Genomic DNA, 12,862 nt, shown 5'->3' with positions numbered 1-12,862 from the left:
GACAAATCCTACTTTTATGCCTAAGGTCATTTCCAGTGTGGCTCCTAACCAAACAATTCATCTGCCAACGTTTTATCCAAGTCCGCAGAACAAAGGGGAATGAATTCTGCATTTCTTGGACGTACACAGACAGCTAAGATTCTACTTGAGCAGAACTAAAGCTCTAAGAAAAACTGAGCAATTACTAGTGTCTTATGCTGCAGGATCAGAAGGAAAGGCTATTTCAAAGGAAACAATTTCAAAGTGGATAAGCCATTGCATCCGTTTCTGCTACTTACACCATGGCAAACCTGTGCCCAAGGGCATTAGGTCTCACTCCACCAGGGCTGCAGCTACTTCAGCAGACTTTCTCAGAGGAGTACCAACCAAGGACATTCTAGAGGCTGCTACTTGAAGTTCTGTTCACACCTTTAGAAAGCATTACCATTTGCCTCTCTGGCAGGCTTTGCCACTGCAGTGCTGCAGGGCCTTATAGCCTCACCTAATGCTGTTTAGCTCCAGCCTCCCAACCACAGCTTTGGGATTCTACCCAAATGTAATTACTGTGAAACACGAAGAACATAGTACAGTTGTGTACACTTACCATAAATGTAGATGTTCCAGTGTATTCACTGTTGCAGTCCAGATTACCCTCCCGCCATCCCCCTGTCATTCTACAGTTTATCTTTCCTTCTCTATCTTCTACAACCTATGTGGTGTATTTGCTTGTAGATGAAGGTAAAGTTTATATTGATGCATGTATATATATAAATATTTATAATATTGCTACCTTTTTGGAGGCACCTGACATCAGGGGCAAGAAAAACTAAAGAAAATGGCGTTGGCTGCATGTTTTATACCCCTGACGTCATTGAAGAGAAGACAGCAACCGAAGCAGGACCCAAGACTTTGGAATTCAGGCCGACTGAGGGCAACCTGCCAGCAGATTACCCAAATGTAATGAATGCAACAGTGAATACACTTGAACATCTACATTTATGCTAAGTGTACACAACTGTACTTTGCACACCATCTCCACATATACCATGCAGATTTAATATTTCAACTCAGAAAAATGTCCTGGGCATTAAGACGCCATGTAGTTTGAACATCGGTATGTCCTAAAGAGTGATTTGCATATATCCTATGGCCTCCACTACAGGATGTTTAAGATATTGTACAGTAAAGACTGTAGCTTGGCTGGATCTTTCTTGTAGGTTTTACTGAATGGTTTGTCTCTGTGATGATTTTACTCTCTGGTTTGAATTTCAGATATTTTTCTTCCAACTTAGTAGGTAGAAAAACAAGTTTTGGATTAGCATGTATTTTTCTGAGGGATATGAAGTCTGAAACTTAAATGTCTGTCATCACTTAGTGACTTCAGTCCTCAAAAATTTGCCAGAAAACTAACATTTTTTGAGGAACAGACCAAAAATATGAGGCAAAAATGTAGATATTCTACACATTTCTGGACAGTTGAAAGGTATTGTGGGACAAACATGCCAATTGATTGTTAGGGTTAATAAAATGAGATTAGGGGAGTTGGTATTCATCAAAGTAACTTGATTTTCTTACATAGCACAATAAAATGGTACACTGGTGTTGCTTAACAGCACTCAGTGAGCATGAAGTAAGCGCTAGTAATTATGGCACAGAGGCAGAAAAAACATCTAATAATGGTAGCATTTCAAGAAACATTTTCTTTTAAACTTGTAATCACTTGGAAGTAATTCCAGGAGGACATTCCAAAGAGAGGGTTATACACTTGATGGTTTTCGTCTCCAGAATGATCCTGACAAAGGGAACTGTAAACAATATTTGAATTCTGTTCTTGATATTATATATTCCCCAGAGATTTGTGGCTCTGAAGTAGTATTTTTCAGTTATGTTTTTTTAACAGAATGTTCATAAACACAGACTGGGAGCAGCTGGTTGCCTCTTAATCTTCCTATTCATCTGCATCCGGGTATGTTGTATGATGCATCAAGTTGGAAATGGCACATGCACTACTGACTTCTGCATCTTTTTACTGTTAATAGGTTCTTTGTGCCATGACTTAGACAACTGAAATGGACTCTTTTGTTACTTTGTTTTGGTCACAGTATTTTAGGATACCAAAATCAGTGTTAAAGAAATGCAAGTTCAAGGTGTATTTATTTTATGCCACAAACTGTTTATGCATAAGGGTACATTGGGGCACTGCTGTGTTTCTAATATGTCTTCTTCACACTTGGTTTGTAAAAACTATGTTGAACAAAGACGTAATATCAAAAAAAAAACCTCTCAACTTCTTTCAAGAATTCTGGACAAATCCAAACCTAATTGTGGACAAAGGCCTAAAATCAGCTACAGTTTTTAAATGTTACTCTAATCCAGTTAAAAAGTTAATAGATCAGTAGGTTTTGCATCAACATGCATTAATGTCTGGAATTGCTGACTGACTATAACCCTCAATGATTCACCAGAAAAGCAAATATCTGTGAGGGCCAAGGCAAAAATATAAGGCAACAAATGAGGTACATTCTGTAACATTCTGGATAGCTGAGAGATTTAGTCTGAAATAATGAGCGTTTTAACGTCACAAGGCTTGACATTTCAGCATTTAAATGCACGTTGTCCAAAAGAGGATGTGACACTTAACAAAGTGAAGCTAACCAGAGTTGCCTTCAGTTTTGTTCTGTAGCATATAGCAGAATAGCATTATGGGACATCATGTAGTAGATAAGTAGGGCAGCTATTTTTAAACTACAGCAGCAATCATTTGCAAAACCATGGCAAGTCACTCTGCATTTACATACTAGAAGCTAAAACAATTTTTTATTCTATTATTTTTAACTTCTAAGTTTCTTAACTGATGTCACTTTTGAAAGATTATAGATATATAAGCAATTCACATCAGGCTTTGTGCCCACTGAATGGTGCACAGCAACAGTTATCCCACTCCACAAAGGGGGAGCAACCAGTGATCCTGGGAACTATCGCCCTAGAAAGCCTGACGAGCCTGGTCTGTAAGGCCATAGAATGTATCATCATGGAACTCAAACAAAGACATTGGTAACCTCCAAACTCTGGACCCCACCCAGTTCGGGTTTGTGAAAGGCAGATCATGCCTTCTGAACCTGATCGACTTCTTTGAGGCAGTCACCAAAGCCGTAGACGAGGGTAAGGTGGTTAACGCATCCTATCTTGACCTCGCCGAGGCTTTTGACACCATCCCCTATTCTGGAATTATCGCTAAACTCACTAAACTAGGTATAAGTTGCCAATTGGCTCACTGATAGAACCCACACTGTAAAAGTTGCAGACTCCAAATCTGACTTTAAACCAGTGAGTAGTGGAGTACCACAGGGTTCAGTCCTGGGACCTCTCCTGTTTGGTATCTACTTCTTTGAAGTACAGGCTAACATAGAAGGCCTTTGGCTAATGAAGTTCGCAGATGACTGCAAACTAGGAGCCATAGCTGAGTCCCCAAATGATGTGGACATCCTACATGGCCTCACTGAGACAGATGCTTGGTGTCAGAGCCATGGCCTCAAGCTCAGTCCCAAAAAGTGCATTGTCATCCACTTTGGTAAAAACTCTGTACTCATGAACTACCACACAGGCTGCAGTCTACTTAATGCTGAATGTGTGATGAGAGACCTTGGGACCCAGGTGGACAGTTGTCTGTCCTTTGATAATCATATCGCCACAGTAGTCAGGAAATCCTTCTACGTGGCACAACTCATCACAAAAAGGTTCTCATCTAGGAAAAAAGAGGTCATTGTTCCTCTCTACTCGACACTCAGACCTATTATAGAGTATAACGCCACTTTTGGAATGTACCTCACAAGACATCTGCAGCAGCTGGAAAGACCACAGAAGTACCTCTCAAAGAGGATTACTGGCCTCAAACAGATGCACTACACTGACAGTCTCAAAAAACTCCAGCTTTACTCCGTAGCATATCTCTTACTCCGAGGTGATCTCTGCCTAACATGTAAAGTTATGTCATACCCAGAGCTGTTGGACATGCTACACCTAAAGAAATCCTAATTCCTCCTAGCTACTCGCTCTAGGGACCTAAACCTTGTCACCACAATAAACAGGACATGCTGGAGGGATAGATTCCTGTCCCAGAGACTTCCCATACTCTGGAACAAGCTACCCATCTATGTCAAGAAGCAAAGTTCCTCATTAGCACTCTTCAAGAAAAGTCTTGATAAGTGGACGGGAAATAGGAAATACACCCCAGGGATCACTTTTGTGGCTCTGCTCGACAGGGGCACAGGAAAATAACTTTCTTGGGTGGCATAAGCCAGGGAACCTTGTTGGCTAGGCTTACTTAGGCCCTTGGGCCGATAGCCTAGTACCTACCTATGAATCTATAAGAAAGAAATCCTAAAATAGATGGTCTGAGATGACTTGTATGCATGTAGATATCAGATGTATCAAAGATCGAAGAATTGCCCAATGCATTGCTTTCTGAGAAGACATTAAAAGATAATGCTTCTCCACATTATTTGTGCAGACACTGTAAAAATGTAACACTGTAATACGATGAGTGATCTACTAAACCAGTTTAAAGTTTGTATCTGTTTTTTCCGTTTTTTTTGGTGTTACAGTGTAATACGTCATAGAGATGTTCGGGCCTGCCATTATGGAGTGATTGACAAATTCCGATTACAGGTGTCTGAGCAAAGCCAGAGAAAAGCACTTGGAAAAAAAGAGGTTATTGCTACACTTCTCCCTTCCGGAAAAGAGCAGCAGCAGAAGGAAGAAGAAGAAAAAAGACTAAAAGAGCACTTAGCAGAAAGTGTCTTCTTTGAACAGCCCTCACTTCAGCCAGGTATTCATTCTACAAGCAGAAGCAAGTAGTAATGTCACATATTTAGTAAGGACTTCAGAAATAAAAAGAATGTATTTTACAAATTGAGTAAATACTTTTGCACTCTTTATGAAGAACACGTTGTCTTCTAACAAGATTTTTAATTAATTGCTATGTATAAGGTTGAATACTTCTGTAATGGAGGGTTGGCCTATGGCTCTGAGTATCCTTATATCATTAAATATTATTTATAAAAACTCATTCATGATGTTTGACCATAGCCAGGAGTATTCCATTGATAGTTAACACACAGATGCAGTAGATTTCCTTCTGGGAGATCATGGTCTGAGGTTTGTAAATGGAATGTGTTGTGCCTGTGTGTGTGTGTGTTTAATATTACCCTCTCACTTTAGTGTGTTAGGATGCTCCCATTTCTGCTGAAAAGGAGAAAGTACATTTTAGGATTCCATGTGTGAGATGCCATGAAAAGCATCGTAGTCTCAGATTGCCTGCATTGCCTGTCCTTCACTGCCCCACTGACCATTGTTTGCGTACCAGATGGGCTAAACTGGGAACTGTTTTCTTACAGATGTGCATTAGCTGGCAGCTTCTAAGATATGACTTAGAATGACAAAATGTTTACTGAATTAAAAAATCCTCAATGTATTATTGTACAGACAAGCTGATAACACTGATAGTTATTTTACATCTCTGACCTGTTGTGAGTGGATAAGCATTCTATGAAAATTAAATAGTAAACTATGGCCTTTTTCATTCCCATAAAGTGCATTACATATCTAAATGAAAAATCAGATTGCAGCACTGGATATGATATGGAATGAACACACAGAAGTTGTGATACCTTTCCTCTCAGAACTGGGGCAGACCTAGTTAAAATTATCATCCAGGTGTATGCAAGAAGAAAACAACTGGACCAGGCTACCAGGAGACAGAGCTATGAAAGATGCAATAAAACACTCAGGGTTGTTCATGAGTAGATAGAACAGTACTTCCAGAGATTTAGTGATATATGACCCAGAATGTGTTTTTGTAATAAAGAAGTGCTTATGTGTCACTAGATTTTTTAAGTCTTTACTGGTGCATTCAGCTTTACCAGATTTACAATATGTCCCTGATTTTGAGCCTTTGCCACACAAAATGGTATTTGTAATAGACAAGTACGTGTGTCACCAGATTGTTCTACATTGTGAAAGTTTAAATTACTTTGGGATGCGTAGGGCTTAGGTTACTTCAGTAGTGTTAACTAATTAAGGGGAAAAAAGCTGTGATTAATGTCTCTGTAGTCTCTTGGCACCATGTCTGTCATACTGTCTTGGTGCTGACAAAGACAGACCTTTTTGAATATTATTTTCAGCAACAAGCCTTCCCAACCCTTGCCATCAAAAGCCAGTCAGCATGCCTGCTGGTATGGGGGAAGGGTATCTGCATGCACTTTCATTGTCCCAGGGGGGTCTATGTTAATTGTTTGAACATCCAAAATGTCGAACATTACATGGTAAAGACCAAATGTTCGAACATCAAATTTAAAAAAAAAAAAAAAAACACTTTAACAGCGTAGGCAGGGGGGCAAGCCCTCCTGCACCCCGCACATACCCCTACTTGTATATTACCATCTCCGAGACTGCACTTTAGTGTAGAAAAGGGAAATTCTCCCTATCTGCACCATACGGCGCCATTGAAAGTCAATCTTCGAACACTTAAAATTTCAAACGTTTGGTCTCAACCATGTAATGTTCGAAAATTTGAGCGTGCGAAGATTTGTTATTGACCCTCCTAGGGATATCGGAGGGACAGGCAAGCATGGGTAGAATAAAGTGACTAAAGGCCAGCTGTCCTTTTTGAAGAGAGTAGGGGGGTTGATACTGAAATTATCTGGAGTGACAGTTTGTATCAGATGAGAGTATACTAGTGGAAGGGCACTTACAACTAACAAGGATCATACATTGCATGGTGTCACATAGGAGCATGTACCTTCAGTGTCAGCTCATATTTCAGAGAACAACTATGTAAACTGGGATAAAATAATACCTGTCACATTATGGCTTCCAGCCTGTCTTGCTGATATTTTTTGTTCCATCCTTCCCTTCTGCCGTGTCTTGAATTTAGTCACTGAAAAGTAATTTCTCACTGAACAGGGATGACCTGTCTAATGAGATGATGTGAAGTTGTTCTGTCTTGCCTTCGTTCTTACTGATTGGTTTGGAGCTGATCCTCAGCTCTGACTCGGCCAAATGCAAGATCGAGCAATTTACCAGCTCTGGCCAGTGAAAACTTGTTTTTTTCTTATTTTTACTTAGAATTGTATAGCTCTAGATAGGATTTGTTTAATTAGGATAGTTGTTACTTTTTATATTGCCTTTTGTACTTCACATTTTTCCGCTAGTGTGTTCTTTTTCTTCTAGTTCTTAGTGGCCTGTTTGAAGGCCTTTGTTAATCTCTCTATTCCCCTTAATAGAGTGATAGTCTGTTAGGTTTTTCAAGTAATAGTACTTAGAAATTGTTGTTATTGTGCAGAGTGATTGTTTTATAGGTAACCTGTGAATTTAGATATATATTTAGCCATTTAGTTTCTTCTTAGTAGTGTGAGTTACTATTATATATATCGTATAACCTGTTTAAGTTAGAAGGCTAATTTTTTGTTATAAGCTCGTTTAAATTAGAGAGCTCTTTATTGTTTGTGTGCAGACATTTTCTTGTTACCCCCCCTTTTTTTTTAAGATGTCTCAACAAAACAAAGACAAGGAAGCTAAACAGTCTAAGTTGTCAGAGTTTAAGAAATGCCCTAAATGTGGACAGAAGATGTCCATTACTGATGGGCACACAGATTGTGTGTATTGTTTAGGTCCATTACATCTACAGGAAGCATGTTCCATCTGCCACTCCTTCAGCTCACGCTTTAGCTCATGAGTACTACAAGAAAGGAAGAACAAGTTGATTGTTAGGGGCATGATTAAATATTCAATCATTGGAACAAGGTCATACAGCTCATGTCAAGTCATCTAAACCTTCTAAAACGTCTTCCACTACTGGTTCTTCAGAGCCAGAAAAATCTCCGTCATCCATTAAGTTGAATTCTGACAGACTTTCAACCTTGGCACCACTGACTACGGAGCCAACGGTTATCCCAATGAGGAGCTGGTCCTCGGTACTGGACCTGGTATCTCCCATTCTGAAATCTCCAATATTGCAATCTGTAGCTTCTTCAGCTCCGTCCTCTCAGTCCTCAAGAAGGCTATAAGACATGGATGTGGATTGTGTGGTGCAGAGGTGTCTGCAGACACTGGCATTGGCCAAGCTTTTGTCAGGGCCGACTCTTCGAGCTCCAGAACTGTCCAACCTTCCTCCTCCAATCCAGCTCAAGGTTTCAGAGCCGGAGTGCTCAGAACTGATGATAGTGGAGCCGTCTGTACCAAGACCTGCTCCAGGTCGTTTGGTTCCAACCTCTCAGGCTACTTCGGTGCCGACTGAGGAGTCTAGGGCCGACACTTGCTGGTTGGGTCTGGGGAGGACAGTCGAAACGATCTTTCTGGTCTGACTTTGCCTCTCGGGGCTTTGGCACATGTCAGTTTGGTGCCTACCTCGCACTCGGAGCCTACCGTCTTGGTGCTGAGGGAATCAACTCTATTTCCGCATCCAGGAGTTTCTTCATATTGGAGCCAGGGGGCCTTTGATGCCATGAGGAGAGCATTGTCCCCATGGACAACCACTTCATCTGGACCAGCAGCTTCTCCCCCTAAAGTGCCGGTGTCTACCTCATCATCACAGATTACACAAAAGAGTAGAGACCCAGAGCCTCAGGAAGCCCCACTGGGTGATCCCTGCTCTTCCGAGATCTCTCCAGAAGCTCCCACTGAGGAGGTCCCTCAGAAGAGGCTATGCAAGAGGAAGCATCTGGACTCGCCTCAGGAATCAGTTGCTTCAGATACTGACTTGGATGATTCAGAAGGTTCACCATGGTCACCCTCAGAAGATATCTCCTTTGCAGATGTCTTAGAGATTCTCAAACAGAGGGTTGATTGGCATCCCATCAAACCTACTGATGAGTCAGTCTACCCGAAGGCTTTTGGGTCTCAGCCCTCTGCCTCTTGGGTGTTTCTGCCTTTCGACGAACTCATGGACTTAGTTTGTCGAAAGGCGTGGGAGTCTCTAGATGCAGTGGATCCTGTCCATAGGAGGCCTAATAAGTTTATTACCTCATCACAGGACAAGGCTTTTGTCACCAAGGGAGTCCCTGTTGATGCCATGGTGGTGGCGGCCACCAAGTTGGAGTTATCTGAAACTTCGACTTTGGTCCATCCACTGAATAAAGATTCAAGAGTCATGGACAGGTATGGAAAGCGCATGTTTACTTCAGTAACTTTTGCTCTCGGGTCACTGAATTATCTTACGCATTTCACTAGATTGCAAAGAGATGATCTGAAAGAGCTAGGAGATACTCTACAGGATTCAGTAGCTGTGGGGGTCTCAGACAAAATATCCTTACAGCTCTCCACCATTAATCCATTAATAAACTCGTCAATGCTTCTGGTTTTGTATGTAGCTGATGGAGCAAGCAGAGCCGCGGGTACAGAAATTGCTCTTAGGTGGCATTCCTGGATGCACTTATGTTCTTTTGAGGAGCCCTTTAACTCATCCTTTGTCAACACCCCTTTCGATGACTCGTCCCTTTTAGGACTCAAAGTAAAAGAAACGCTTGCCAGGTGTGAACAAGAGGGAAAGACTCTGTCTTTTGTCAGAGTCTGTTTTTCCACCCCTACCAGACCTTACCCCAAAGGTCAGAAAGGAGGAAATAAGTGGTTGTGTAAAACTCAAGGAGCTTTTCAGGACACACGTGGTGAACCCCCCTCTAGACGCAATCCATGTGGCAGAGGTGGTCCACAGAATCAGGGTGACAGAGAACAGTTCTTTGGGAAGACCTATCAGCGCTCTTGAGAGAAGGCCTGCCTGTCCATCTCTGGAGGCAGTCAGGGGACGTTTGTCTTTGTACCCAGATGCCCGGCTGCAAATAAACAACAGCTGGGTACAAAGAATCATATCCAGAGGTTACTCTATTCCCTTTTCCACCCCACTTCCCTCAATAAGAACCATCCCAGGTGTTCCACTCAGTCACAGGGAACAAGCAACCATAGAAATTCAAAGGTTGCTAGAAAAAAAGAGCCATCCAGCTGGTCCCTGCAGACCAGATAAGGTCCAGAACTTACTCAAAGTTGTTTTTAGTTCCAAAGAAAACGGGACTGGAGGCCCATTTTGGATGTCAGCAGATTAAACAAATCTGTGAAGAAGACATAGATGTTCTTCGTGTTTCACTGTTGCAGTCATCACATTTGGGTTATCTGCTTGCAGTAGCCCTCAGTCGGCCTGATTATCAAAGTCTTGGGTCCTGCGTCGGTTGCTGTCTCATCTCCCTTGACGTCAGGTAGTCAGGGGTATAAAGCATGCAGCCGACGCCATTACATAAGTCTTTCTTGCAGTGCGGTGCCCGAAGGAGAAGCAGTTCGCAAGTGCCGGTAGGCCAACTCCTGAAATTTTCATTTTCGAGTTTCAGAACCGAAGTCTTCAAATAAAGCTAAGTACCCCATTGGGGAAACTTTTTCTTGCTCTAAACCGATGTCAGTAAAAGTCAATAATTGTATTACTTGTGGAAAGCAATACCTCATAAAGACTTTCATTTGTACTGTATTCCTTGCCTAGGCCCTTACCATGACGTACCTCGCTGTTGGTTTTGTGCCTTATTTAAGCAACGAACTATTCGTCGTCTGTATATTTTCGCTTCTAAATATTTTGGTACTAGGTTCAATTATCCAGATATGTCTTCGGTAAGCCATCTGACTGCCGATATTCAGAAAAAACGCAAAGATAAAGACAGAGACAGGCCACCTAGGTCCAAAGCTGCCGACAACGCTTCTCCTAAGCCAGTCGCAGTACTCAGTGAGGCACCATCGCAGCCCCTGATACCCGCCACTTCAGATTCACAGGCCTCTACTGAGACCCATTCTGCCGCGAAATGTTTCAACTGTGGAACCTGCATATGTCTCTACCTTGGCTGGGTCTAGAGCCGCTGTGCAGGCACCGGCCTCTGAGGGTGTATTCAGGCCTACTGACTTGCATATTAAACCAACGCCATCTTCTTCTAGGCCTAAAACTCAAACCATGCCTAGAAAACAGATGCCCAGACCGCATGGTCAGGCCTCTATGCCTAAAAAACAAATGGTAAGAATGGCTGAAGATCTTATAACTTTAATCGGGGGAAGCCAACCTTCCCCCCTCTAAGAGACCTAGGACTGAATTTGCTTTTGATACTTCTGACCAGGATTCTGAATCTACTTATGAGGATTCTGATGCAGAGGACTCTATTCCCTCTGCTTCCCCCAGAGAGGATTTCTCTTTTGGTGAAACCTTGCATACTCTTGGGGAGCATTTTCATTGGGAAAGCCAGGATTACTCTGATTCTAAAAAGAGGCTTTGGGATTTCTTACTCTTGCCCCAGCACAGGCCTTTAGCTATCCCTCCTGTACTAGACATTGTTGATGATGCCTTTTTGGAATCTAGCTTGGTTCCTGACTCTTTACCTCCTGCTCCCATAAAACCTGATAGATATTTTAAGGGTTCCTGACTCTCACAAGTTCCTTTTTAAAAATCCTACTGCGGATCCTGAGACCATTTCACAGGGATCCAAGGGCATTAAGACTACTACTGCCAAAAATCCTAACCCCTCTGATAGAGACTCCAGGGCGCTGGATAGATGGGGTAAGAAGGTATACACTTCTGCAACCATGGCCATTAGGCCTTAAATTGCCAATTTCATATGTTAAAGTATCAGCAGGGTTGGGTGGTGGCCTAATGGTTAAGGTGTTTGCCTTACAAACACAAGGTACAAGGTTTGAGTCTCACAAGGGATAATTGGCTAAGCTTAAAATGGCTCTCAAGGGCAGTTAGCTTAGTACTAATCTATGAATCTATGAATCTATGAAACATGTTATTGGATTGCTTAAACAGAAAATGATGTTGATTCCTGATTGTGCTGTAAACAACGATTTACAGGATTTAAAGCATTCTGCTGAACAGGTTGGAAAACATAATTTGCAATGTGGTTTTGATTCTCTAGAGGCATCTTGCAGGGCTGCTGTCACTGGGTTTGTACTTAGAAGGCATGCTTGGCTTAAGGAGCAATCCTTACCAGATCATGTTAAAGCTAAATTGCTGGATGCTCCCTTAAATCAGGACCACCTGTTTGGCAACAAAGCAGAAGTTGTTCTTAAAAAGATGGAGGAAAAGGCCAAATCTATGCAAACTGTTAAAGATTTCCTACAAGTACAGCCTCCAAGATTTAGTAGGCATTAGCCCTCTTAGAATTGGTCCTTTCCTGCCTCTTCCAGGCCTACTCAGTCCAAACCCAGAACTAGCAGAACACACAGGCTTCAGTCCCAGGGTATGCACAGGACTAAGCAGTGGGGGGCTCCCACTTCCAAATCAGGGAGTAGTAAGACTCCCCCTATGGTAAACTGTCTCAATGACTTAATTTTAAAACTTCCAAGCACTTCTCAACTGACTACTCCTTTGGGGGGAAAGATTGCTCTGCAGGCAAAAAACTGGGAACTCATTACCCAGGACTAATAGGTTTTAAATGTAGTTTCCCAAGGATACAGATTTCATTTCCACATGTTACCAACCCCAAACGGTTAGCCAGATCTACCCCCAAATCAGTGGGCACAGACTCAAAAGCAAGTACTCTGTCTCTTAAGCATAAAGGCTATTCAAACTGTACCAGAAGAGGAAAAGGGACAAGGTTTCTACTCGAGACTTTTCCTGGTTCCCAGAAAAGACGATTCATGGCATCCTATCCTGGACCTTTCTACCTTAAACACCTTTTTAGTGATTCCAAAATTCAAGATGCTAACTCTTCACCGGTTACTTCCTGTGCTAGGCAATGATGCCTGGTTGGCAACACTGGATTTAAAGGAAGCCTACCTGCACATCCCAATCAGGGAATCTTGCAGAAGATACCTACGCTTCAACGCAGGCTACATGCACCATCAGTTCTCTGCACTGCCCTTT

General features: G+C 42.2%; 1 protein-coding gene across 2 annotated transcripts in view; it reads left to right on the top strand.

Moving 5' to 3' along the window:
* Positions 1-12,862, top strand: part of MOSPD1 (motile sperm domain containing 1) — a 765,007-nt gene that overhangs the window by 590,387 nt on the left and 161,758 nt on the right. For both annotated transcript variants that reach the window (XM_044057571.1, XM_044057572.1), the window contains exon 4: positions 4,584-4,807. In XM_044057571.1, coding sequence (XP_043913506.1) covers positions 4,584-4,807 — 224 coding nt within the window. The remainder of the gene's footprint in view (positions 1-4,583; positions 4,808-12,862) is intronic.

The sequence above is a fragment of the Protopterus annectens genome, chromosome 15.part0 (genome assembly GCF_019279795.1).
Source record: "Protopterus annectens isolate FY-2018-M chromosome 15.part0, PAN1.0, whole genome shotgun sequence".
Taxonomy (NCBI): Eukaryota; Metazoa; Chordata; order Ceratodontiformes; family Protopteridae; genus Protopterus; species Protopterus annectens.
This window is presented reverse-complemented; position numbering and strand designations above follow the sequence as displayed.